General features: G+C 35.2%; 1 protein-coding gene across 4 annotated transcripts; it reads left to right on the plus strand.

Moving 5' to 3' along the window:
* The first annotated feature begins 2,773 nt into the window (after nt 1-2,773).
* Nucleotides 2,774-27,342, plus strand: DNAH14 (dynein axonemal heavy chain 14). Of its 4 annotated transcripts, XR_014691865.1 has the most exons (7): nt 2,774-3,284; nt 7,037-7,204; nt 8,501-8,613; nt 11,775-11,909; nt 14,636-14,800; nt 16,855-16,952; nt 26,606-27,342. XR_014691865.1 is itself a non-coding variant. In XM_084515553.1 (4 exons), the coding sequence occupies exons 1-4, from the start codon at nt 11,898-11,900 to the stop codon at nt 26,658-26,660; spliced, it is 345 nt and encodes a 114-aa protein (XP_084371679.1). In that variant the 5' UTR covers nt 11,357-11,897; the 3' UTR covers nt 26,661-27,342. The 4 variants fall into 4 exon arrangements, 3 of the variants coding, with proteins under 3 accessions (XP_084371679.1, XP_084371680.1, XP_084371678.1); XM_084515553.1 differs by lacking the exons at nt 2,774-3,284; nt 7,037-7,204; nt 8,501-8,613 and having other exon boundaries at nt 11,357-11,909; nt 16,840-16,952; XM_084515554.1 differs by lacking the exons at nt 2,774-3,284; nt 7,037-7,204; nt 8,501-8,613 and having other exon boundaries at nt 11,357-11,909.
* The last annotated feature ends 211 nt before the right edge of the window (nt 27,343-27,553 follow it).

Consider the following 27,553-nt stretch of genomic DNA (forward strand, 5'->3'; position numbering starts at 1 on the left):
TGAAAAGTTGAGTAAAACAATAAAGTAAAGGGCTTTGAATATATATTTATTAAGTAACTATAAACAAAAAGGATAAGATTTTGGATAGAACTATCATTTCCAGTGAATGGTAGCACTGAATGACAAAATAAAGCACAATGCTAACCTCCATGTAACAGCAGATGGAGAAGGATGTCGTTCCCTGAGGGTATGGGGCATGTTATGGAATGTGAAGGAAGAGCATTTTGGGATTCTACAATTGTCCCTGTACAGGGAAAAAATTAGTATTGGTTAATTAAAATACAGCTACATAGCTCAAGGCACAAGGTTAGATGAATACAACTGTTTTACCAGGCACAGAAAGGAGAATTCAAGTTACTTTAAAAATATTTGCAGAGGTTTTGGTGAGCTATTGAAGAGTAATTCAAGTCGTCAGTCATTTCTGACAAGAAAAACTGATATGGTATGGTAGAGCATATGGGGAATTAGTTCCACTAATATCCTAATGTGAAGAAGCTTATAAACACAGTTAATAAAAGCTATGCATTCTATGCTTAAGTTTTCGCTTTAAGGAAGAAAGAAAAAAAAAGAAAAAGAAATAAAAGTTGAGAATGGTCTGTCTTTTATGAGACCGTTTTGCCACTGTGTTAACCACTGCCACAACTGCAGGGACTAAACCTTCTCAGATAAACCACAGGCTGTATCAGAGCACCTGAGAGAAAGATACAGATATAACTGACAGCTTGAAACTGAGGGGGGATTCATGAAAAATTGAGGAGAAGGCACTTTGCCAGGTAATAGGGACAGAGTTGACTCTTGGTGGTTCTTTATAATTATATATTTTTCATGTATTTTTTCTACTCTTTATCTGTAAATATTGTTATCTGTGTTCAGCTGTCTAAGGATGGACTGTCATTAGTGTTGAAGGAGAGACTTCTTCCTGGTTGCTTGGTATCTATAACATTAGCCCAAATGTAGTTTGGGACATACAAGAGATGAAACTTAACAGAAAGGCATGCACAGTGCAGAAACCATGGTGGCTGTGCTGCTGCTGTGCAGAGCTCTTCTTCCCCATGTTAGACAAAGGTTGTGTCATGCTGAAAATAATATGTGGTCTAATGGTCTTCTATTGACTGAATACAGATGACGCGCTAATACAATACGATTACAGTTAATGGAAATATATCACAGTGATTAGGTATTCAGAGGATGAGGGGAGGTTGCTTGTTTAGTTTGTTTTGTTTTGTTAAGATCAAAATGTCCTTCATGCTAAGTGAGTTTATGTGACATTTCCAGAGAAATCTCCATAGTGAGACAGTTTCTTTTGGTATAGAATTAAAATCACTTTATTGGAACTATGTGTAACAGCTTTATCTATTTTATTTTTTCTGGATGCACAATAGAAAAGATCTTCCTTTAAACAAGTTATTACAATTAATCTAATAGTACATCATCATCATCACTGTTAATACCACAGTAATTCATGTTCCCTTAGATCCTTCCCTTTTCCTGTGGATGACCTACCTCAAAAGCAAAAATGTTTCCGCTGCATTGTGAATACACAGTTTAGTCTAAAAATATAAACTTTATTCATGACGTTTGTCACCCGACACTATGGAGGACAGGCAGATAGGTATCCTATTAGGTATCCCTGGCAGACTGAGGACTGACCACAGAGTTGCGGTTATAATTAGAGATTTATTATTACTTTTTTTTTAAAAAAAAAAAGGAAAGTAACATTCAGCATAGTTTGTCATCTATAATTTCCAGCACTTCACATAGCTTAAGGTTGTGTAGAATTTCTGAAATTCTCAGATAAACAGGCTTTTCAGTCACCTGGACAGATCCTCTGCGGATCGGGTCAAATTCTTACCAATCAGCGCATGATAAAATCATAACCTAGACTCAGGTTACGTAAAAAAACGTGAGTCATTCACTCAATCCTCAGAGGAAGAAAATGGCAGCGGAGGCAACCTTGGCCACCAGAGATCATGGGTTTTGCTGTCCAGCAGCAGTTCCAGTTCAAGTCCCACTTAGGACTTGCTGCTGTGTGGTTTTATAGACAGTGCTCCCCATGTTGCTACACTTCCCTGTTCCAGGACAAATGTCATCAACTCCTGGCAATGCAGCACCTGGATATTGATAATGGCAATGGGCTTAATCACCCTGTCAGTTGATGCTCCCCATACCATCTTGGTGACCCAGCACTTGGATCTTGATAACACTACTACTAGAGTAGTAGTTCTGGTCTTCCAGAAAGAGGAAGAGAAAAGGTGGGAGGGCTATGCATTAACAGCCTGCTTACATCTTATGGATATTTGTTTTATTGTTGGTTATTCTAACCATACCATCAGGTATCAGGGGCAGGGAGTATCAGTCACAACGTCACTTTCAGCTTTCATCTTTCAGCTCAGAGAAACAAGAACATTGATGGGCGTGAATAATCAAAAGTAAGTGTCTTTCTCAGTTCAATATTTTTTCAACATTCTTGTAAAGGGAATGAGAACTCTGTGCATGTTTGTATTTATGTATTAAATGAGTGACAGTTTTAATTATTATTTAATATTTCTATTTAAGAAAACGGGACACATTCTGTCCAAAATCTCCCCTTGCTTCACCCTTGGATGCATCCTCAAAACTTGGTCTAAATTTGGTGGTGACTCTATGTTGAAATGTAAAATGAGGCAATATTGTGATCAGTGATGATCGCAATATAAATTGCTATAAAATTGATTCAGGAACTATAACACCATATTGCAGTTGATATTTAGCTGGAGGGGGGAAAATGGGATCAGGTGGAATATGTTAGCATTTTTGTCATTGTATCAGGACCCAAAAAGTCAGACAGTGCAGGTTCTGGGAAGATAATATTCAATAAATGTCAATCTCACAGTTGATTGAAATAGCCTATAAAGTTTACAATAACTGAGGAACAAAGAAAGAAAAGAGGTAAGGAAAAGATGAAATTACAGGCATCTTTGTCTACTATTTTGTCCCCTCTTCATAGATATATACAGGAACCACAACCAGTTCCATTGGATGTTCTGACCTGGACATCAGGTGCAGATCCAAATGTGGAAATATGACTCCCTAAAGGAAAAGTGGAAAGGACCTTACACTGTCTTGTTCCACACTCCCACTGCAATCAAAGTGAAAGGGATGAAATCATGGATTCATTACATCCACATAAAATCAGAGCCAGCAGAAGAGGAGAAACGAGACATACCATCACAAGAAGGAGCAGAGAGAGCTTTGTGGCAATTTGAACCAACCAGCTAAGGACTTGAAACTTGTGAATGTGACATGTAAGGAAATTAGACCAATACTGCTAACCACCCCTCAGCACACCACAATTAGTTTAACTCCAACCACAATTAGTTTAACTCCAACCCCAGCTGTAAAAAGAGGAATTGACTCCAAAAATTTTAATAATTGGACCAGATGTGGTCAAAATACAGCTTAGCAGCAATTGTTATACAAATCACTTGTGGTCTCTTAAATGAGTAGAACTGTTGATGCAGGTTGATGTTTCAGCAGTCAATTCAGAAGTCCATTCCATTGCCTTGGTGTGACAATCATTACTGATTCACTAAGTCAGGCTTATTAGTATTAATGTGTCAAAAATCATATTTTATTTGGGCATTAGTGTTTCAGATTAGCAAATAAAGGATTAGTCATCATTTAAATCTTTATGAAAGCCATATAAGGTCAAATCAAATGGATGAGTTAGTTCTCAGCAGACTTCTATTTGCTTTTACAGACTTCCAATGGTGTCTGGCAGCTCAAACTTTCTATCTTTCTACTTTTCTATCTTTTCTATCTTTTGATTTCTTAAAATATACTTTGTTCTTTTAATTATGTAACAAATTTATGATTAATGAAATACAAGTGGAAAGATATAATTTGTATACACTAAGAGCTCAGGAAAAAAGCAAACTGAAGTCTACTGAAGTACTGAAATATGAAAGATACCAGAGTTTTAAACTACTGAAGTACAAAATAGTTTTATCTTAAAAAAAATTCAGCTTGGTGAGGGTGTAGTAACATCTGATTAGTTCACCTAAGTACTTACATTACTCACGTCTTCTTGAACATCCCACAGCTTGAAGCATCTCCCCATGACACAGAGCCATACTAAGGAAAGTGTCAGTAGAAGTTAGTTGAGCCATTTACTGTTGGCTTTACTTGATATTACAGTGAGATGTTTTTTGGCCAAAAATTAACCTTGTCTGACCTCTTACAGGCTGGTTTTGAGTGTTGCATTGATCAACTTCTGGTCGGAGTTCTCAGAAGTGAAAAAAAACAACCCATGATCATTGCACAAATCTCTCTGGACATAGACACATTTGCTGCTTACAACTCTCTCTCTTCCATCTCTAAAACAACTCACGTCAAGCCTGAAAGCAGGAAAAATAGTGTGCTGTATGTGGAAATCCAAAAGTCAGTGTGAGCTTATCAAACAAAATCAGAACAATGTAAAAACAATCTGGTCAAACCCTTCTTTTCTCACAGAGTATATTACAAGCTTATGATAAATAAGGTTTTGAATATAACCATTTATAGACTACTAAAGAGCAAGCATCCTAAAGTAGAGGTATAATCACAGCAGGTAGGTTGTGACCTAGGTGATGACTGCCTCATGCAAGCAGAGTGCAAGGGGAAAAACCACGGCTGTGACTTTTTCCCTGTTGGAAAGTTCAAGTGAGTCACTGAAAAGCTTATTATCAAAAAAAAAAAAAGAAAAAAAGAAAAGAAAAGAAAAGAAAAGAAAAGAAAAGAAAAGAAAAGAAAAGAAAAGAAAAGAAAAGAAAAGAAAAGAAAAGAAAAGAAAAGAAAAGAAAAGAAAAGAAAAGAAAAGAAAAGAAAAAAAAAGCAATGACAACACCAACTTACACACACTCTCACACACATGTAAATACACAACACACAGGTTTACAACTGATAGCTTAATGCAGTTGGCATCTAGGATGTGGATATCGGGGCTGGACAAGCCAAGGGGCAGCTGACCCGTAAGCCCACAGGCCAGAGCCTACAGTGGCAGCCTAACGGCCCTCCAGGCCCCAACGATCCCCCAACGGGCAGGAAGGGACACCAGGGACTTGGGGCTGCAGCTGCTCCAAGAACCCCCATGGACCTGGCCCATCCCACCCATCTGCCCATGGTCAGACCTGACGGCCAGGTTGGTGGTCACAGGGATGGTGAGCAGGGCCAAGGTGTCTCCTTGGAGGGGTTTCATGATACATAAATTACCAGCTGAACAAAAAGCTGCTGAAGGTTACTAAATCCCTACAACTTTGTGTTTAAGTGGGGTCTATGGGCCAGATGTTGGAAGGATTGCTGTGAGGGTGTCCTAATGCTCAAGTGCTAAGGGAGATGATAACACTGATATATCTTGGATATCTTGTCTCTCCTTATCACGGCACCAAACATGCAGGTTTTCATTTAGCTTACGCCTAAATTTTGACATGCTTGGATACTAAGGTGTCCACAATACAAATAGGGACTGTAACAAATCCTGTGTTTTTCTATGTTTTTTTTTGAAGCAGATATGCATTTTATTAGTTTCTGAACATTTGTTGCTGACAGTTGAAAAGATCACACATTTGGATTGTACATCAGCTGGATTTCAAGTACTTATATTGCTTGATCAGTTGAGTCCTTAATAAATTATTAACTGTATATTTTGACTAATGAATTTTGATCCCTGTGACAGAACAAAAGGTAGATTTTGATTTTGTTTCTGTTGAAGAAACATAAACGGTATTTTCAGTCTTCTTCAGTTTTCTTTCTTTATTAGCTCTTCCATCTTATTATACTTTAAAAATTAAGGAAAAGAGTGAAATCAGTGGGTCATAGTTCTCTCTCTGTTTTCCCCAATGATGTTACACCTCAAGACTAGAGGAGGAGCTGGGAGGTGTTTCTGGAAGGGATCCATCCAGACCCCTAACAGGAGACTCCTATAAGAGATGTGAGATATTGCTACTAGGGGTAGTGATTACTTAAGCATAGGTATTGGTAGTATGGCTGCTTCAGTATCAGTCTTTTTGGATTTATCTGTAATGGGTAAAGAGTTTACCACTACTCAGTGGGAGCTTGCCACTTCCACGGCTGAGATAATTTTGCCTGTGAACTGTATTGATTGACTCTGGTGCACAGTTAGTTCTTGCATTGGTTTGAAACATCTGTTCTGCACTAAATTTATTGAGGAATGTAAATGTGATTTCTGAAAGTTTATTGATTGTGGGGATACTAGCTACTATCTGAAGGATACTAAGTGGTAAGAAAACCTCAGCACTTTGTATTCTTGGGGTGTGAATGGTTGTCCTGGGTCTAGTAAGGAGCAGTTTGGATAGGTCATGGCCATCATTTGTTTGCAGCTGCCTCAGCAACTAATTCTCAGGTCACAGCACCTCCCTGCTGAAAATCTTTAGACTGTTAGAAACTTAGCTTATAAAGTAATACCACAAGAAGCAGCAAAGTGCCACCTCTCACCACTAGTTGATTTTATATCATTGAAAAAAATAGTTACCAAATGTTCAGAAATAGATTAAACTTCCACATTAATATTAGACCAGTATTAGTAAACATCTTCAGCGCATGCTTTACTACCTTGCATGTGATCTTTAATTCAGTGAGCATATTGACTTGCTGCTACTGGGGATAGAGCTAGATCTAGAGAAGATTTTGTGGTTTCAGAAGAGATCTCTGCCACTGGGACAAGACAAGTCCTCCTTCTGCCCATTTCCTAGTTTTAAGATCCACTAAGTGACTGAGCCGTGATGCATGGGGTGAAGGGTGTATCCCAGAGAAACTGGAGAAGAAATTGAGTAAAAGTGATCATCTGAGCTTGCAGCCTCTTAAAACTAAGTTCTAAGGTGATTGTTTTTAATGTGAACTCTGAACTTTCAGTTCCAACACTGCAGAAGTAAATATCCGCACACCACCTAATTTCTAAGGTGCCTGCAGATCTTCTCAAGTGTGAAATTCACTCTGAGGACACAGTGGGGAAACAGTCATTACTGCAGATTTAGTTTATTTGATGTATTTTTGCTGTTAGGATGAAGGATGTCAAACCCAGATGGAATGTCAAACCAAAACGCTGAAAGAAAAATTAGTGTCTCGTCTCCGGTTTGAACCAGAGAGGACAGAGGTGTTGCTTATGGTAAAAGGCAGGTATAGCGTGTGTGAACCAGCTGGCAGAAGTAAGGAAGACAGCAGTGAGCAGGTAAGAATGGCTGTTTACAGCAATGTTAATATTAAATTAATTTCTATAAAACCGATTTTGTTTTCTAATGCAATTTGGGGGATATTGTGGTTTGTTTTTTTTTTTAAGACTGAAAAAATTGACGTCAATCTAATGAGTAGTCAGGTATCCTTTGCATGGATAACCTTGTTATATATATAAGGTAGTCCTAGATTTACAGTATTTTTACATACAGCTTTTTCTTTTTTTTTTTAAATCTGGCTTTTGCCTGGGAAAATGTTATATAAAAACATGTTGATTACATGTTTAATACCTGTGAAGTCACAGGAGTGAATGTCTTCCTCCTAGGAGCTTTGTATGTAAAACTTCAGAGACTGTCATTTATTGTGAGGCCTTTTCCTGGAGGGAGGATTTGGTGTTCAGTAACCATTAAAATATGGGGATATGGCAGAAAAGTGTTGTTTTTTTGTTTTGTTTTGTTTTGTTTTTCCATAAAAACAATTCTATAAGTGTTGGTATAATCTGAATTTGTTCATAACTCACTACCCTCTGTCTTTCCAAAGTGGAGTTCAGAGGAAGGCTTTACATTACCAAATTACTCTTACCAAATATGCTACAGTAGTCACCATTTAAAATATCTTCTCTCTGCAGTAAGCTGTAGCTCTCAAATCTGAAGCAGAGGCATTATGTTCTGTCTTATTTTATACTTTTATCTTTCTTATGCATTTTAAACTCTTTATTCTATTCATTCCTATGAGGTAAAAATGTTCTATTGTATGGTGATAATTGGAATAACCAAATTCAGTCCTCTATGGTTTTTATATGTGAACCTACTACTACTTCATCTATAAATCCAGCTAAATGAATCTAATTTCCATGATTAATGGAAGTCTGTTCATTTAGTTAGTGTTTGCCTCAAGTGTCCTGCAAAACAACGATTCATCGTTCTAAATTTAAAATTTCTTTTTCTGAAGGTTTTAACTATTTCAGGCTTAGGTTGATGGAAACAGGATTATAAAAACGATGTTACAGTCCATATGAAAATACTATACATTTGTTTTAGTGCTCTGAGCACAATTATTTTTAAGTCTTTTATCAAGATTCTTTTTTATAAGTAAATTTTCATGCACATAAAATGTATAATTAAAGTCAGAAATATTCTGTAATGAAAGCTGAGTACAGCTATCAGACGGTGCTTTTGGAAATATTTTTCATGGTTTTTAGATACATTTATTCTCTGGCTTTTTTTTTTTTTTTTAAGTAAAACATGTGATCTCCCCCTCTATAATTATTAAAATTAATGCCCTTTGTTCCCAGTCATCTTCACTAAAGAAGAAATGCTCCATTCTTCGCACAGCAGTTTACAGACCAAGCACAGAAAAGAGAAATGAAGCAGAAATAAAAGAGGAAGGCATGTGCTTTGATAAAATGTAGGTAAAAATATTTTTCTTCATGATAATTTTTTGTTCTTTGCTAGTTAAAACTTGATACTGCACTGGACTTCTACCAAATTATTTGACTCTTTCCTTGTGAATTCTGTGAAACCTGTTAACACTTCAGCACAAACTTTGTAATTTTGGCTGATTGCAATAGAGTTTTATTTTTTTTACATCAGTGAAAACATGGAGAAGTGCTAGCAAAGTCATTGTAAAAGGAACACAGTCTAGTAACATACTATTTTTAATTCTGGTAAAATGGGGTAATTATATGCTACAGGAACCTGTGCAAATGTATTCGTATGTACAGCATTACTGTCACCTGCAAAAAAGTACAAAAATATGAGTGTATTTCAGATTTAATTAAATTTTAAAAATTAAAAATGAAGTTCAGCTATTGACGAGGTTTTGTTTAATGGAACCTCAGTTTTCATCAGTCCCAATGCAGGCAGAAGGGTATCTGTTCCAGCTGTTGGGAAGTAACTGACCAGTAAGGAACTACATTCTGGCTAGTATAGCCAGCTGCAATGCATGCTGCTTACTGTCTCATTCAATTAATGGGTGATGTGGGAGAAAGCTGAGAGTAGGAGTCCAAGCATGGGAACTGAAGCTAGAAATATTTCTGGGGAGGGATTAGGGAGTATTAAAGCACAGATTGGGAAATGTCCAGTCTTCATTAGTTTCAGTGCTCACAGTACAACTTTATATTTGTCTAATTTGCCCACATCAAGCTTTGCACATCTGTCTTGAGAAAAGCACATACATGCTACTACCATAATCAAGGTCTCTTAACACAGACTTCTGCCTCATGTTCTGGATCCAAGAATTACTTTTACTTTGCTGTTTATCACTCTTGAGTAAAGAGAAAGAATCTTTTCCAAGGTTGCCACTTGCTACCTGAGGTTTCACTTTTTTCTCTTATACTTCTAAGAGCGCCAATGATCCTTCCAGAAGGCACAGCCCTTGGGAAGAGGTTTGTACATATGACTGGGTTTGGAGGATGTTTTCTGTATAGTGCTGCTGTTTATAAATACCTATGTACCTGTGTTTTTTAGAAACAACTTTAAATGTGAAAGTTAGTTTGAAACCTGTACGTACAACTTCATGTCTGTATACTGCTTGCATGTCTCTCGGTGTGGACAAAGACTTGTACCAAACCACTGTTGGTTGTGCAAGTAAGCAGGTGACCTGCTAGGCTGCTTCCTTCAGACTAGGATATGTCTTGGACATTCTTACTGATGTTTTTGTTCTCATTTGCAAGATGCTGACTGAGAGTTTTAAGGAAGAAATCTCCTGGCATTTATATGGCCCACTTCCACTCTTCAAAACACCAGAGGCTTTAAAAAAGAAACAGAAACTGGCTGCACCATCCAGCTCAGTGCAGTCCACCTCTCCACTCCTTTTCCAGATATTCCTGAAAATGTTCTATAAGGAATTTTTCTCAGCTGGAATTCCTTCAGATTTTTTCCTAAAATTGTTTGATTTTAGACACCCAGGAAAACATAAAGAAGAAAGAGACTTATCTGCTTGTGAGCCTACAGTAGTATCTGAGCACGAGACAGTGAAGCTAAAGAGGAATATAACAGAAGTGGCTTCCTTAATGTCAAATAATGAGAATTGGGAAACAAGTTCTGTTTGCAAAGCAGTTCAGCAAGTCTTTGGTACATCACCTTCTTCTGCTGTATATGGTAAAGTACTTAAAAATGATGGAAAAGTACTTAAAGTACATTTAAAGTACTTAAAGTACTTAAAATGATGGAAAGTGGAGTAATAAAAAATATGATATTCTTTCCTCATCGCTGTGAATCCACAGGAAGAAACCTGCATAACTTCACTTTTATTTATTTATTTTTTAATGAATTAGTGGAGATGCAACAATGACTTTAAGTCAGTATGCCAACTGCAAAGTACATAAGAATATATTTATATTGTACTTTTTAAAAGTTACAGTTATCTATTCTATGCTTCTTCTCTGAGTAGATTTATCTATTCAAAGTTTTTTTTAAGTGAAAAGACTGTGTAATGGGTATTTTTTAAAAATTATGATGTGAGATCAACTCTCTGAAATACAAAATCAAAGTCTTATGTATGGGGAAATAAAACTGCACACACGCAGTTTGAAGGTTATTGCAAGCTTCAGACTGATTTTAGTGGGTTTCAAGCAACTCTGCAAGCTGGAGTTCTCTTTCCTTATTAATTTTTGCACTATGCTTTGTGTAAAAATTGAAGAAAGGATTTTTAATCTGAGGACCTTCTTTCCAAAAAGTGGCTGGACACCTCCCTGATGGTGGGAAGTGGTGAATGAATTCCTCTTTTTGCTTTGCTTGCACCTGCAGTTTTTGATTTTCCTACTAATTAACTAATTTTCCCTATTACTACCATCCCTGAGTCTTCTCACATTTCTCCCATTTTCTCCTCAGCCTGCAGGGGAAGGACAATGCACCCCAAGGGTTTAGCTTGATACATATCACTAATTATTTCTTACATGATTTGCTGAACAGGAGTTCTAAAGGAAATCTTAATTGATTACTTCTGTATGAAGTGGGGGAAGAAGGAACATAATACTTGGAGGTCTGAACCTGCTTTATTAAAATTAAATGGTCAACTGACATGTAAATGTGATATAAGAGGAATGCAAAAGGAATGCTAAATATTTTTTATTTTTTTTCCCTCAGAGAATCACAGAATCAAAGAATGGCTGAGGTTGTAAAGAACCTCTGTAGGTCATCTGGTCAAACCTCCCTGTTCATGCAGGATCACCGAATGGATTAAATAGATAAAATTTCAGAATGGATAAAAAGGTTTTCTAGTAATGAACAAGGATAATAAACCCTTGCTGTAAAACAAATGACAAAAATGAATATTAGTCTCTAAATCTCATGGAATACACAGGAAATAAGTGTTACATTTATTATGCAACCATTCTGAAGTATGTGATGCCAATTTATACAATTTTTAATGTATTGTCAACAACAAGTAATAGTATCTTGTGTGTGTTTGTGTGTGCCTGCCTCTAAAATCATCAGAATGCATTTTGAGAAGTAGAAGTTACAGAAATGTAAACCTGTAGAAGTTCAACTTGAATTAGAAAATAATTGTGCATAGTGATCTGCTTTAAATGAGTAATATTTTCCTTTTTAATGTGTTGGTTGTAGATAGTAGTAGAAGGACTGAAATGCAAATGCCTGTGTTTGAACCGAGTTGTCATAAAAATATTTGTGAGCAACCAAAAGCTGAAGGATCTCCTAAAAAGCCCATGAAAGCAAAAGTTTATTCATATGATAAAACAGGTAGGTAGTCGTAGCACCATAGGGAAGACTGTGTTCTTAGTTATACATCTACAGCTATTTGTGTCAGATTTACAATGATATTATACTACTCAGCTGCTACTCTTTTTCTTCATCCCTCTCCTGCTTTAGAGTAAGAGTACACGTTAGGGAAATGCTGACAACTTTATCTTCCATATTCACCTTATGATGGGTTTGTTTTTTAATACCTGTCTCATACCAAAATTTACTTTCATACATAATTTGAATAATTGTTTTAAAGTTGTTTGTATTTTATAGTTAGCTACAATTCCTTTTTCTTTTAAATAGTTTCTTAAACAGTAGGTATGTTTTCCTTCTTATCTTCCAGGATTAGTGTGGGGAAAAATAGATTTTGATCATCATTTCTTCATTAAAAATATCTGTGGCTGAGCATGAAAACTGGGAGGGACTCCTATCACAATTGGATTCTGATTTCTTTCTTTCTTTCTTTCTTTCTTTCTTTCTTTCTTTCTTTCTTTCTTTCTTTCTTTCTTTCTTTCTTTCTTTCTTTCTTTCTTTCTTTCTTTCTTTCTTTCTTTCTTTCTCTCTCTCTCTCTCTCTCTCTCTCTTTCTCTCTCTCTCTCTCTCTCTCTTTCTCTCTTTCTTTCTCTCTCTTTCTTTTCTTTTCTTTTCTTTTCTTTTCTTTTCTTTTCTTTTCTTTTCTTTTCTTTTCTTTTCTTTTCTTTTCTTTTCTTTTCTTTTCTTTTCTTTTCTTTTCTTTTCTTTTCTTTTCTTTTCTTTTCTTCTTTTCTTTTCTTTTCTTTTCTTTTCTTTTCTTTTCTTTTCTTTTCTTTTCTTTTCTTTTCTTTTCTTTTCTTTTCTTTTCTTTTCTTTTCTTTCCAAATTTTTTTTTATTAATGAACTTCTTAATAGGGATTTAAAACTATAGGAACATATTTTCAGTGTTTTCTAGGATTTCTCAAATTGTTTTCCATAACATTACTGAGTCTTTTGTTCAACTGGAGTGTTCTTCTCCTATGCAAGATTAGATTGGTCTGGTTTCTAAATGAACACTGTTTTAATGGATTTAAAAAATATATATTTTAAATATTACTATTAAAATTATTATTGCTATTCTTTTATTTTTCAACTTCCTTTTTGTTTACTTGAGAATTTTCCAGTCTTCTTTCTTATTTTTTTGGTCTCTAGCACTTGAGAAAGCCTTTGGGCAGTAATTTATGTTTTTTTCTAGTGAGTACTTTGAATTTTGCTATGTACATTATACCAACTGTCAGAGTAAAATCACTGGAAAATTAGATCACTTTTAAGTCAATTGAACCACTGTTCTTCAATTACAGCAAAATACATCTGGAATATATGATGGTTCATTATTTTTGAGAAGGACTTTCTAATACATGTTTTCAGCATCTTCCAACATGGTATAAATCCTCCTATACCAATTCTCCATACTTACAAAGGCTTATGCAATAAATCAAAAGACTTTATGTTTAAGGATGACAAAAAAAATCCAATAAAAATACATTTTTTTTTCTTTTCTTGATGTACCAGAACCAATTGATGATGTTATAATGCATATTTTGAGGCTTCGAGGCAAACTTGGCTGGCAAACGGTGTTACCGTCGTGTGAATGTTTAGCTAGAGAGGCTGCTATGGCCAAACTTCAGAAATATGCACTTACGGTGATTTTCACTTTCCCTTCTCCACATCCTGTGTAGTTGAATATTCTAGAAATGATATTGGTTACAAATCTAAAATACTTATTTTCTGGAAGTTTTTGCCTCTGAAAATGATAGATTTTCCTTTAGAACATCTGGATGCATAGCAGTCACTGTAAATTAGCACTTATCCAGTGCTTCCCATAGCTGATGTTTTCTAGAATTAAGCAGAATTGTGACCATTTCTGTCCTGATCAGACATACCAAGTACAAAGCTGGTATTCAGTGTGATTACTGCTGGGCAGTCTGATCTTGATGGAGCCAAACAGGACACCTCCTGCATTCTCTTGCTCTTTTGGTGCAAAGACAGACAGATAACTGGTTTAATTGTAATTTTGCATATACATTTTCATGACTTAAATAAATAAATAAATAAATAAATATAATGTTTCTTTCAGTATGCAAAATGTTGTGAAATATTGTGGATACACAATAAAAATAATATCTCTGTCATTTGTCATTTGGGACTTTTGATTTCATACATGGTTGCAAAATTTTTAAGAAACATTCCAGTTGTTCACAAAACTAAGATATCTTCCAGTAGTAACGAAGTATTTCCAAAATAACTAGATACCACCAGTATCTACAGTCCTAGATCTAAAAATCTGGAAACTGTTAGGTATTTGTTACTTCTTGGTGTTTTTTAAGCTTAACAATGCTTACCATAGTATTTATAGATGTAGAAAGATAATATGGAGAAATGTAACTACTGAAAAGTTTGTTGTTTGTATTAAAAAAGTTGTAATAGGCTAATAGGGTTACATGAAACTTTTCTCAACAAGAAAGTAATATTTAACTTGCTGTTGGTAGAACTGAAAAATAATTATTTAGAGTCGAGATAATAAAACTGAGAAACTTGATAATAAAATAATAGTTTTCTGGTCAATTCAGAGTTGTTACTTTTTAAGCTTATTATTAGAAGATTCGGGTACTTTTAATATTTCTTCTCATGGTAAAATCTGTAGACATATAACTTGCAATCATGAAAAATAAATTATACATCTACATATAAATATTTTCTTCTTTTCACAGAGACCTTTGTTGCTAAAAGATAGTGGGGAATATATATATGGTCTTCAAAGAAACAAGAACAATCTTAAAGTTCCCTACAACCCATATGATTTACAGGCTGTCTCTACAAATACAGCTATGCACAGTGAAGAATATTGGACTATTACAGCTTCATTTGTGTCTAAGGTAGTATACTGTACAAAACACAGACAACATGAACTTGGAGATTTCCATAGAAAGAACAATTTGCTCTTCACTTATTATCATGTCCCATTCCCATTGCAGTTATGTTACCTTCTTCACTAAAGAGTTTACCGGTCCCTTCTAAAGATGAGTCCTCTGCTGGCTTTGACCATAACAACTCAGCCTTTTGCTCAGGCATTTGTTTGGATCTTGAACCGTAGTGTACTATGTGTATCAGAAGACTTAAAGCTTATCTTTAAGTTTAACTTAAAGTTTAGCATCTTTGTAATCCACTAAATATCTGCATTTCCAGGCTTAACAATGCATATCAGGGAACAAACACACAGCCTGTACTTCACAGAAGGGCATACTCTCTGCTGATGGTTGTATATGGAAATCTCTAATGTTCATGCCTTATCTTTGATTTTTGTGCTCTTTTATTCTTTGTATTGCAAATAGGTAAGATATCAGCGACTTACTGGTTATCCTTTCTTCCATCTTACCAATATTTCCTTTTAAAAAAAAATAATCCTAAAAACAACAAACAAGCAATCAAAAAGCAAACCTGGAACTTTGTTCTCTACCTTGGAATGAGCATTCATGGTTGGTTTAAACCTGTGTAAGGCTGCTGAGAGCCTGTCTCTAAGCCACCCTCTACATTGTTGGTTTCATGGTCAGTATGTTGATCATTTCACTCAGCTGAAAATGAAGTAAAATACTTTATATGTGTATTTATTTTATTGCCAGATTAATTTCCAGTCATATTGGAGAGCTAATTATATCACCAGTAGCACATACTACTGATATACCTAATAGAAGTACTAAAAACAATACCTTTTAGGAATATGAGCACCACATTGCATTATCATCAGTTCATCAGTTCTTTAATGTTTTTGCAAAGACTGGATTTTTTCCTCAATTTTTGAATTCCTTGTTCTCCTCAGTATCAGTAAAGTTTAGCACTAGTATGACTTTTGCATGGAAGAAGTGATAATTGCAAAATTTGCATAAGGTACATAATTGAATTGTTGCTGGATGCTAAACTTTTTGTTGATACATGATTTGAATGTCAGACAGTTATAGGTATAGCTTAGAAACTGGTGTAATTACTTAGGTTAAAATGGAGGAGATGTGTTTGCTACCAGTGGAGGTACTAAGCTTTTATAAAACCAGTTTGGAAGAAGAGTATAAATGTTGGAACCTAACTGGGAAAAATGGCTGCAACCTTGTTCCTTTGCCTTCAAGATGCCTGCACTAGTACATAAATTTGAAATATGTTCTTGATTTAAATCCAAATTGACTTGTTCCAAAAAGTCTATAATAAAAGATCTATTGCTTGCTTTGTATAAACCACAGAATAATTCATTCAAAAAAAATTGTTAGCGCTTAGCAGCTAATTTCTATCTCTTATACTCCTATAATGAAGTTATGTGCTCTGTAATGAAGATAATAAGGATTCATATTTAACTGGCATCTGTCCATTGCCAGTTTGCTGTATTCTTGACAGTCAGATTCTAATTCACATTTTGAAAATAAATTATGCTAATTTTCAATTTGGAATGTTTATATCCTTCCACACAGGAAAGATCATTCTCTTTGAACAATTAGAATCTATTTGCTTAAGGTGTTATTAATTTGGGTATAAGATGTGGCTATTTGCTTAACATGTTATTAATTTGAATATAAGGTGTGGCTTTCCTACCTGAAAGATATGGCAGAGGTTAAAGTAAAGGTATTTTGGAATTTGTTGCCAAAAAGTGGTATGATGAGCACCCACCAGGTGGACGTGGCTTTCCACAGTGTATTGGAAATCTTTCCACAAGGCTAATTCTATTTTACTCTTATTCAGTAATGAGTTCTGTGATTCTGTGATTCTGTGAGTATTTTACCACCACTGAGGTATCAGTATGTACATTTTTCGTCTTTGATAGTAAGGATTCAGAAAACATCTGAAGGATTCAGAAAACATTGAATTCTTTTAACAGACAGTTGTAAAATGTATCTGTTTTTTTTGTTTTTTTTTTTTTTTTTTTTTCCCATAGTTTCCTGCAAATCAGAAATTAGGAGAAATGGAAGCAACATCAGTACCACAATGGCTGCGTGAAAGACATCTGTATTACAGGTTACTTGACTTGAATTTGTTTTCCAATTTCAGGTAAGGGAATAAGAAAAAAATAACTGAAGTCTACCAATTACAGTAATAATTTTCCCTGTCTTTGTATGATAAAATGCCACCTTAATATTGTGTTAATTCCTGCATTAGTATTTTCAAGAATTACAATATTTGAAGATTACTCAAAATCTTTTTGTTTTCCTATCTAAATCATTAAGAGAATCAGAAGTCTTCTCTTCTCTTCTCTTCTCTTCTCTTCTCTTCTCTTCTCTTCTCTTCTCTTCTCTTCTCTTCTCTTCTCTTCTCTTCTCTTCTCTTCTCTTCTCTTCTCTTCTCTTCTCTTCTCTTCTCTTCTCTTCTCTTCTCTTCTCTTCTCTTCTCTTCTCTTCTCTTCTCTTCTCTTCTCTTCTCTTCTCTTCTCTTCTCTTCTCTCTTCTCTCCCTCCTTCTTTGTTTGTTTCTTCTTGATTATTTAACCTTAGAAAAAAGTATGAATATCTCTAGTAACATCTTCATACGCACTGTATTTTAAGAGGCGAACTAATTCTGTCACTCTTCTCTCTCACATTATATAGAATGTATGAAAAACCAAGTACTGTTCACCTCATATAGAATGCATTAAAGCAAATTATATAGTGTGAAGTAGAATAAAATATTTAGTGGTAAAGTAGTCAAATTCTTCTGGTTGGCTGTTATGGAAACTTATAAAAAAAATGGCAACTTAAGTTTAACTTCTTGCAAAACTAATATTAAATATCCACTTCTTACATGTTTGTCTCAATATTTTACCTTTATTTTATTTATATGGGATATATTGTTTCTGATTTAATTTTGGCTTTCATCTAGACAATTCAGTGATTCAGTTTTGTTTGTTTTGTTTGACTCCGCATCTTATATAGGATTTGTGTGAAGTTTTTTTGTGTATGCAACAATCACTGCAATGACAGCATCACAAATTTCACACCTGTTTTGAAACTGCCTTTTATGTTTGTGTCACATTTGACATTTAAAAATTAATGAAAGTAGTCATGGCAGTCATCGTTTCATTACATATGTATCAACTGGCAAATTAAGGATTGCTACAATAGGAATATTTAGAAGACTGATAAGAAGATTTAAAACCTGTCCACCAAGGGAAGCTGAAACTATAGTGAATATGTCCTGCCTCTTCGCCTACCATAAGCCAAATGGGGATCCTGCCCATTTACTAAATGTTCTGTGTATCTGGACACTTGCCCTCTCCTTCTGGGCTAGGTGCTGCAAGATTTTAATGTGTGCTTTCCCCACTAAAATCCCACAGGCTGCAGCAGGTTCATTGTCCTGTAGCTTGTCTCCCAACAACATAAGTACTGTTAACGAGCTGTAGTGACAGCAGGTGTGACAGTCAATTTCACATACATAAATAATTATTTTTCTTGCTTCTAGAATGAAGAAATTCTTTCTGCTCTGGAAAATCAATGCTAGAAGAAGTAAGACAAAAAAGAGCAAGTCAGTTTGAATGTGAAAATAATTAAAGAATCTTCTGGTGTGCACTTGTGGAGAATAGTCAGACTTAGTGTCACTGATAAACACCACCCTTGTGCAAAGGGGGGAGCTGAGCAGCTTGATTTCACTTCTCTTGTACAAACTTTGTGGATGGAGGTCCACAAGCTGTGTGTGAGAGGTTGCCAAAGAAGGGAGTCATTTAGTGTTAGCATTAGTTAGACAAAGTGACAGAAAAGTTAGGAAAAGAAGAGTGAAGAGAGAAAAAAGAAATTGGAAAGCTAGAAGAGGCGTTTGATGGGCTGTGCTCTTTCTCCTCCACCAAGACAGGGATGCCTTCATGATAAAATTCACCTACACTTTTTGGTGAGGAATACCCAGAATAGGCTTTTGCTAGCACTATTATCATTTATTAACTCCCTTTAACGTAACAACACTTCATCAATATATCTTATTTTCCTTAAATATTTTATGAGGCAACAAAGAATATTATAAAATGCTAGAACTGTTAACCTGTGATGCTGTAAACCTGTTAACAGCATCACAGACTTACTCTAATAAATTTTTAATGTGACTTTTATCTTGCTGTGAAGGAGCCTAGGATTTTAATATGGAAAAACCTGAGCTTCAATGTAATATTTGTACAAGTACAGTAGGGTCCTCATCCATGATAGGGATTTTCAACTATAGATAGGATTAAAATAATTATTTTTTTTCTATTGTGAAATGAGAGTTGCTACACTGAATCCAGGCTGAATATGGAGTGAATAATGGAATTCAGTCTGTATATTAAAGTGAATGAACAAAATCCTGTCACATTTCACCTTTTCCCATTAAAGCGTTCCTTACTGAAAAACTGCTTTACTGTGAGGGTGACAGAGCACTGGAACAGGTTACCCAGAAAGTCTATGGAGTTTCCTTCTCTGGAGATATTCAAAACCTGCCTGGATGTGATCCTGTGCAACATGCTCTAGGTGACCCTACATAAATGATCTCCAGAGGTCCCTTCCAAAATCAACTATTCTGTGATTTTTCTAATTTGGTGATACTGTGACACTGGTGTGTAAATAATATTTGTATTATATAGGTTAGATGATGAAAAAGACCTTATTAACTTTTCACAATAAATTTGTTTTCCCGTTTTTATGAAAATGTATCCTATATTCAGGATTATTCCTGCAGATCTTTAATTAGCCCTTGTGTTAGAAAGAGACTTCTAAGTGATTAGCATTGTGCTAAGAGAATATGGATTAGGACCTGTGAAAAGATTATGTCCATTCTATTCCGTTTGAGCAGACAAACAGAAAAGGTATAGATTGTCAAGTAATTCTGTGTCAAATTTTAAAGTTACTAAAACAAGAAAGGTATTAGAGTAAATACGGGGGCTAAAAGCATAAAATCTGAACGCTGTCATTTATGAAATTAATCATTAAAACAATATATGATGAGTCAACTTCTGAAAAAGAAAAATCATTTATGCTTTGCATTAGTCAGAGATAAGTTTGTTAATTCATACATTAATGCTGGCATGTAGCACTTTCCCTAAAAGAAGAATTTTTGTAGGTGGCAAGTTCATCAACATTCAGTTGGTGCACTTTAAATGATCTAACAATGGAATATTCTTAGATTTTTTTTTTCAAAATCAGATTTGTACAATTCAAATGAGATGTCTTTAGAAACGTTTTTATATCCTGAAATCATACATCCTTAAGCAGTAACCTGTTTATTACCTAGAAAGTGGCCAACACTCTCCAAACTTAAGCATTTGAGTGAATTTGTGAGTGAGCTAGTCCTATAAACAAAGATTTGATGTGTTGAGTTTTTGATTTTGTTTTGTTCCTCTGTATATTGCTGCTTACATAAAGGTATTGGTCCTTCATATAGGTAGCCTAGAGGAGGCAACTTTTGCAAAAGGAAATCAGAAAAGGACTTCTAAAACTATGTTGGCTATTCAGCCTGTTTATGTAATGGGTTGTTCCTGTTCAAGGTTTCTGTTGATTTAGATCCTTACATGTTAAGAAAGGCAATTTAGAAGGGTTTGTTCTAATCCTTTATATTTCTTCAATGCAATGTTGAAGCAAAGCTCTTTGAAGATTATTCATGCAATAAATAACTTTGGTTATGCTGTTCAGTAAGGTAAAGCTCCAAATGTAGATAGTTAAACAAAAAGACAGAATCATTAAGGTTGGAAGAGACCTTCAAGATCATCTGGTCCAACCATCACCCATATCACCCACTAAACCTTCCTTTCAGGCAGTTGTAGAGAGCAATGAGGTCTCCCTTGAGCCTCTTTTTCTCCAGACCAAACAACCCCAGCTCCCTCAGCTGCTCCTCACAGGACTTGTGTTCCAGGCCCTTCACCAGCTTTGTAGCCCTTCTCTGGACATAAGTTGCGTATTGGCTGTCCTTTCTGTTTTCTGCACAAAAGTGCTCACATTGCTTCATGCAGCTCAAACAACAAAACAAACCAAAACCAAAAACAAAACAAAACCAAAAACAAAAACAACAAAAAACACCAAAGAGTGGATATGTTTTGATGTAGAAACCATTAGGTTTCAGTACATGCATAATCATTTTGATTTAATATTTTTTCTTATAGTCGGTTTTAAGAAAAGAATGTGACAGTAGGTTCATAGTACGTTTATAATAAACTATTAGGGACTTCTGGAAAAGCAGACATTATTCATTTATTTTGTTTGTGTCAATATATATTTAAATGCATACATTTTCTTTAGAATTTTTAGTAATTCTTCTTCAGGTCAGATTAAACCATTTTCACAATATTGTCATCGATCAATCTTTACTCACCCTGCAGTTATCTCATAGTGACGTTTTCTGGAAGAGACAATGAAGAAGGGTGAAAACATTACTTAAAATCATGATCTGTTTGGGTAATACTTCTTGTACTAGACCTATGATACCAAAACAATATATGAATCACAAGACTAAGAAATGTGACTTAAGTGGCAACTGTAGAAGAATAATTTCAGAAAGTCTATATTTAAGCCTCAGAAGTGTGTGCACTGTTATATGAAACAAAGCAATGTCTGTCTGGAAAAGTTACCAGTATAATAACAAAACATTGGGGGGCACCATTGAGAGTTAAGTAATACTGAATATTTTTAGGCAGGATTTGAGATAGTTTAAAATGATTGTTCAGCATAACAAGTTGAATGTATGTAAGAAAATACGATTTTGTGCTCTTTGCAGTGGTATGTCTTTTTTCACAGCTGCAGTAATTTAGAGTGTTTAAGTAATTGCTTGAAATTGGCCTGCTTATTCCCTCTTATCTTACATATGACTGTGCCTGCTTTGAGAACACTGCAATTCCAAGTATGTTAAAGTAATTCTTTCCTCACCAAAATCCTAACGATTCTCAGTAAACAAGTGGTGTCAGTTAAGAGTTAGGCACTTTTATTGTACAGAATAAAACTCACAGTTTTTGTTCTTCCAATGTTAAATCTGCATGTGTTGAGTCCTCTGTTTCTTAGTAGCTCAATGTCATAAATATAATCCTACAGCACACAATTTATATCATTAATTTTAACATGGTTGCTAATGGTAAAATTGCAAATATCAAAATCAACAATACAAAAGGAAACATCTTCAGAAGATTTCAAGACCATTCTAGATAGGTATGGAAATGAAAAGGAAGAAGTTGTAGGAACAGTTACGGAGAAATACACCATATGAAAAAAAAAAAAAAAAAAAAAAAAAAAAGTCAAATGCTTTAACTACAAGGAAGACTGCTTTTTTTTTTTTTTTTTTTTTTTTTTTTTAAGAGTCAGTTAATTTGACACATTTGTCTATGAATAATAAAATTGAAGAAGTTAATGCACATATCTTTGAATTGAGTAGGCTTATAGCTGGTAAGACCTAAACACTGATGGAGATAAATAAGAATATCTTTCATGATCATAGAATCATAGAATATCCTGAGTTGGAAGGGATCCACAAGGATCATTGAGTCCAACTCCTGGCTCCACACAGGACCATCTGAAAAACAAACCACATTTCTGAGAGTGCTATCCAAGTGCTTCTTGAACTCCAGCAGGCTTAGTGCTTCCCTCAGTCTCCCCTTATTCTCTTCTTCTCTAGGCTAAACAAGCCAAGTGAATTTAGCCATTCCTCGTACGTCTTGCATTCTAGACCCTTCTCCGTCTTTGTAGCCCACCTTTGGATGCTCTAATAGTTTTGTGTCCTTTTTATATAGTTTGTGAAACCCCAAACTGTACAGAGTACTCAATGTGAGGCCACACAAAGCATGACAATTGTGTCCCTTGACAGGCTATCAATGCTGTGCCTGATGCACCCCCAGATACTGTAGGACTTTCTGTCTGCCAGGGCACACTGTTGACTCGTATTCAACTTGCTGTCAACCAGAGTCCTTTCTGTGGGTCTCCTCCCCAGCCCCTTGTTCCCCAGTCTGTAAATGTATCCAGGGATGTCTCCTCCCCATTGCTCTTGTAAAACTTCTTGTGGGTAGTGATTGCCTGGCCCTCTAATTTGTCAAGATCACTCTCTGCTGAAACTGATTGTATTACATATTTAAAATTCAGTGGTACTTTGAAATCAAGATCTTCTTCTTGACAATGATGTCACTAGATGTTTAAAATCAAATGCCTGTTTGGCATTCTGAGCTGCATTTTATATAAATCAGTTGTGTCTTGAAGGGATATGTGCCATAGCCTGTATGCACGTTCATGAAGTGGTTATGCATGTGTCTTTTCTGTCAAGACCTTTTATCAGGATACTCTGTGGTGGGCACACTGATGTTTCACTTCCCTTTTTCCTGAATACAAACTTTTTTAGTTCTCAAGTAGTGACAGACCATTTCATGTCTACATTCTTCTAATGATTCAGCCATCGTGGTTCCACCCATGTCTTCTTTAAATATTACCTCATTTATGAGCTGTCCAGCATAGATACAGTACTCAACAAAGTGGTCCCAACATAATTTCTGTGAAAGATTTCAGAATCATCTGCCTTGTAGAACTGTTTAGGGGCTTATTTTTGGAATCATCCATCATCCACTTTTGCTTAAAGATAATATGCCCAGTAACTTTAATGTTTGAAGTCCATAGTCTACATTTCCTGCTCTTCTTCGAAGGTCCCTTTGAATGGCATCCATTCCTTCTTTGGTATCAACTGCACCACTCAGCTTGGTGTCATCTGCAAACTTGCTGAGGGTGCAGTCAACCCCATTATCTATGTCTTTGATGAAGATATTGAAAAGCAGTGGTCCCAAGGCAGACTCCAGAGGGACACCATTCATTACCAAACTCTACCTGGACAAGAACCAGTAACCGCTACTCTCTGGGTGTGGACATCAGGCCAATTCCTTATCCACCGGATGGTCCACTCATCATATCCATCTCTCTCCAATTTGGAGATCAGGATGTCATGTGGGACTGTGTCAAAGGCCTTACAGAAGTCCAGATGACATCTGTAAATCTTCCCTTGTCAACTGTTGCAGTCACTCCATCGCAGAAGGCCATTGGATTGGTCAGGCACGATTTGCTCTTGGGGAAGTCATGCTGGCTGTCCTGGATCACCTCCTTGTCGTGCATGTGCCTTAGCATAAATCATTAAGTGATTTTACTGAGTGCTCTTATGAAATTATTTTCCTGCCTTTAGGACTTGAGCAGGCTTGAAGCATGTGTGGTATCCAATGACTTCAGCTACACTGAAATACAAATCTCTGTAGGCTCAAAATCTTATACAATATAAAGAAAACAATCAGACAACTGAGTAGTAAATTAGCTGTTATGCTTCTCATTGCAAACCTCAAATTTACAATAAATTGCTTCAAGGGAATAATATAATAGCCTTACTGCATTTTAGAAAGAACTGTTTTTTCAAAAATATTAATGCTCCTTTTCAAATATAATCTTCTGTTTGAAATGGCTGTGTTTTTTATGAAGACTTTTTATGAAATGTGAGTAAAACACAATGTGCAACTTGACAGTTTTAGGTATTTTTGAAATATTCTTATGGTATTAACCACGTACATTTTGTTTACATACAGGACAGCAAGCAGAGTGATTATTGCTGCCGGTAATTGGACAACTCATGTAGAGAAGTTTAGATAGTTTCACAATCAAATTTTGTGTCCATATCAGATCAATAACTCATTATATTCTTAGCTGAGATTCCTTGAAAGTACATTCTTGGGTTAATGAACAGCTATTGACAATTTCAAATTTTAGTAGCTTTTCAGTAGAATTCAATGCATGTTAGCAACAAAATTGGGTTTAACTTTGCTTTATTCATTTGCATAAAAACTGCTTGCTTCTGGTGTCATGTTCTCCTTAAATTTCTGCCAATGTTTTATGAAAGCCAATTAAAGGAGCGGGCAGCTGTATTTTTGGGCACTAGAGACACCTTTTTGAGCTATTACTATAATCTACAATCCTTTTTCAGGCATATTAGAAACCTTACACACAAAGAATACTTTTGAGACACTGAGATTTTTTCAAAATTATAGGTAGATATGCTTCTACCTGTAGAATGGACTCCAAGAGTTCTTGAACTCTTGGTAGAACTTGCCTGTTCTACCTTTTACAGGTTTTGAGAATGGTTACTTCCTTTCTGTCAGTGAAGACAGTGTTAAAACTGCTCATTTTGAAATCTCAGATATACTTGATTTAGTATCTTTATTATAGTGGACAGCTCCACTTTTGTCCTTTTTTCAGCTTCATTGAGATGCTGTGCCCAAAGTTAAGAAAATATGTCATAAAATATGTTATCAAACTTATATTTTTACCACTAGTAAAAATAATAAGTTTAGAAGAAAGTGTCTATTTTATATATTTTGTCTGAATCCAGTAAGAAGCTTTTATAGACAATAGAGGAAGAAAGTTGCTGGAAAAGCAACTGAATTTAAAACTTGGGTTCTCTTGCCAAGTAGGAAATCGGCAGAAGGGTATGATTTTTAATTTTTAATTTTTAAAGCTTTTTCTGACAGTTATATTTTTTAAAATTAAAAATCCTTAAACTGTTATAATGCAGGCTTTTGCTTTTATTGGAGACAAATACAGCATCTGTATTTTATGGTGTATTTCTCAGGACATGACATTCAGTTAAAAATAGCTTTAGAAAAACATGTTTTTCTGTGCAAGAAGCATTACAAAGGCATGTTTTTCTTTACAAGCAGTATTATAAAAGGATGTTTTTTGTACCTATTTTGAGCTATCAAATAGGTGATTGGTATAACAGAAATTTTTAGTAACAGGGAATGATGTATCATACTTGCAATACCCAAAAGAATGCTGCCACACAGATTCTGCACTAAGCAATACAGTCATTCAAGGACATCTTTCTATGTTGCAGGTCCTGTCCAGCTTTTTTTTTTACTGTGTTATGATGCTGCAATTTGACTTTTTTTCTCTCTATAAAGAACAATCTACTGTGCCCTAAGGAACAACTAGAAGTTGTAGAAAAGAGGTAGCATGATTAAAGCTAGGTCTCTGCCAATCTCTTCTTCCAATTATTCATTGAAAATGAGGAGTAAATATTCATGCAGTGGCTTTAAGTAACTAGTGTCTAAGTGGTTACTTGTGTTTGTTCAGTGTCCTTTTGGAATCTTTAACACAAAGCATTTACTCCAAAAAATGCAGCCTTTTCTGTGTGTCAGAACGATGTTGTAAAGAACCTGCAGAAACCTGGAGTTGCTGGACAGAGTAAAGCACAGACTAAATAACAAATTCCTTCCAACTAAGGTGATCAGGAGTTGCCTTGCATTTTTAAGACTGGGCTACCATGACATTATATTTTAGGGAAGTTCCTGCTGTTGCAGTGTACTCTTATCACTGAAGGATGAATATAAGCCATGTGTTAATTAACATTAAATTAGTGGCATTAAAATAAGTGAAGCTTAGTTACTTCATTTGAATTTCTTAATGATATGTTCCATGGTGTATATGGTCTCAGCACTCTTCAGTGTAACTCTAGCCTGTCATTTTTTTACACTGTTTTATGAAGTCCTTTTCCTGTCTTTTGAGAGTACCTTCTGTTTTTCTACCATTTTGTTCCAAACTTCTTTAAATACAAAAAAGTTACATAACTGTTTTTTATAAAGTATCTGACCTCCAGTATTTGATTAATAGTGGAGTAAAAACTGTACTTTTAAAAATAGTTTTATCTATGGTATCTGGTAATTTCAGTTGTGTCAGTTTAGTTTTCATTCAAGACTCACCTTCTTGATACTCTCAGTTTTCAAGGACTGCAAAGCGTGCTGGAAGATTGCAAAGGCGAAGACCAGAAGTAGCTGAATGATATTCTGTAGACACTATATCCCCATACATCTTAATTCCAGGCATATACCAGGCACTCTAGAACTCCTGGAGCTCTGGTTGTATTTTCCCATGAATTACAAGGTCATAGAAGTTTCAAGATTGGATGTTTCATCTGGGAAAGTAATCCTTTTTAAGCTGAACACTACTTTAATATTGTAACCCATGGGATGTATGTATCATACATACAGAACAAATACTTTCAAGATGAAGGCAAAGTAATTGACCAGAAATTTGTTCAAGATGGCGACATCTTTGCACATTCTACCTTCTGTCCCACACAGCCTATTTTCAATCTGATTTTCAATGAGAGTTGATAAAACCTGGGATTCTGAGGTTAGGAAAAAAAAAAAAAAAAAACAGCAACAACAACAAAAAACAAACACACACAAAAAAACAAACAAACAAACAAAAAAAAACACCACAGATGTTACCACTGGGACCAACACCAAAAGGCAACCAACAAGAAAACAACAAAAACAACAACCTCAAACTGGTGAAGACCATGTAAAAAGCTGTAATGTATATCAGTTCATGGCAGGCAAATATTTGAAAATGATAATAAACTGTTGAAATTATTGATTTTTCTTTGTTTCATTCATTTCAGGGGAAAAAAAAAAGAATTTCTGGAAAAGCATTCTGACAAGTTGCAGTCACTATTAGGAAAACTTTGTGTATTTGCATTTACTAGGGCACCTAGAGGTGTTTTGAGAGGAGAGGATGATTATAAAGAAGATTCACTGATCAGCATAAAGAGGCTATGTGAGAGTGGTAAAAATAATCTGAATAACATTTAGTTTCAAAAGTCTTGTGCAAGACTCATTTGAAGGAGCACCACCCCTTTGTAATCCTTATATATGAAATATAT

Source organism: Aythya ferina, assembly GCF_964211825.1.
Source record: "Aythya ferina genome assembly, chromosome: 3".
NCBI classification, from domain to species: Eukaryota; Metazoa; Chordata; class Aves; order Anseriformes; family Anatidae; genus Aythya; species Aythya ferina.

What these genes read in the sequence shown, in the direction of transcription:
- DNAH14 (XM_084515552.1), top strand. An exon ending in CAGCTTCATTTGTGTCTAAG is followed by an intron (nt 14,801 to 16,839) that starts GTAGTATACTGT and finishes TTTTTCCCATAG; the next exon opens with TTTCCTGCAAATCAGAAATT. An exon ending in AATTTGTTTTCCAATTTCAG is followed by an intron (nt 16,953 to 18,334) that starts GTAAGGGAATAA and finishes TCTTGCTTCTAG; the next exon opens with AATGAAGAAATTCTTTCTGC.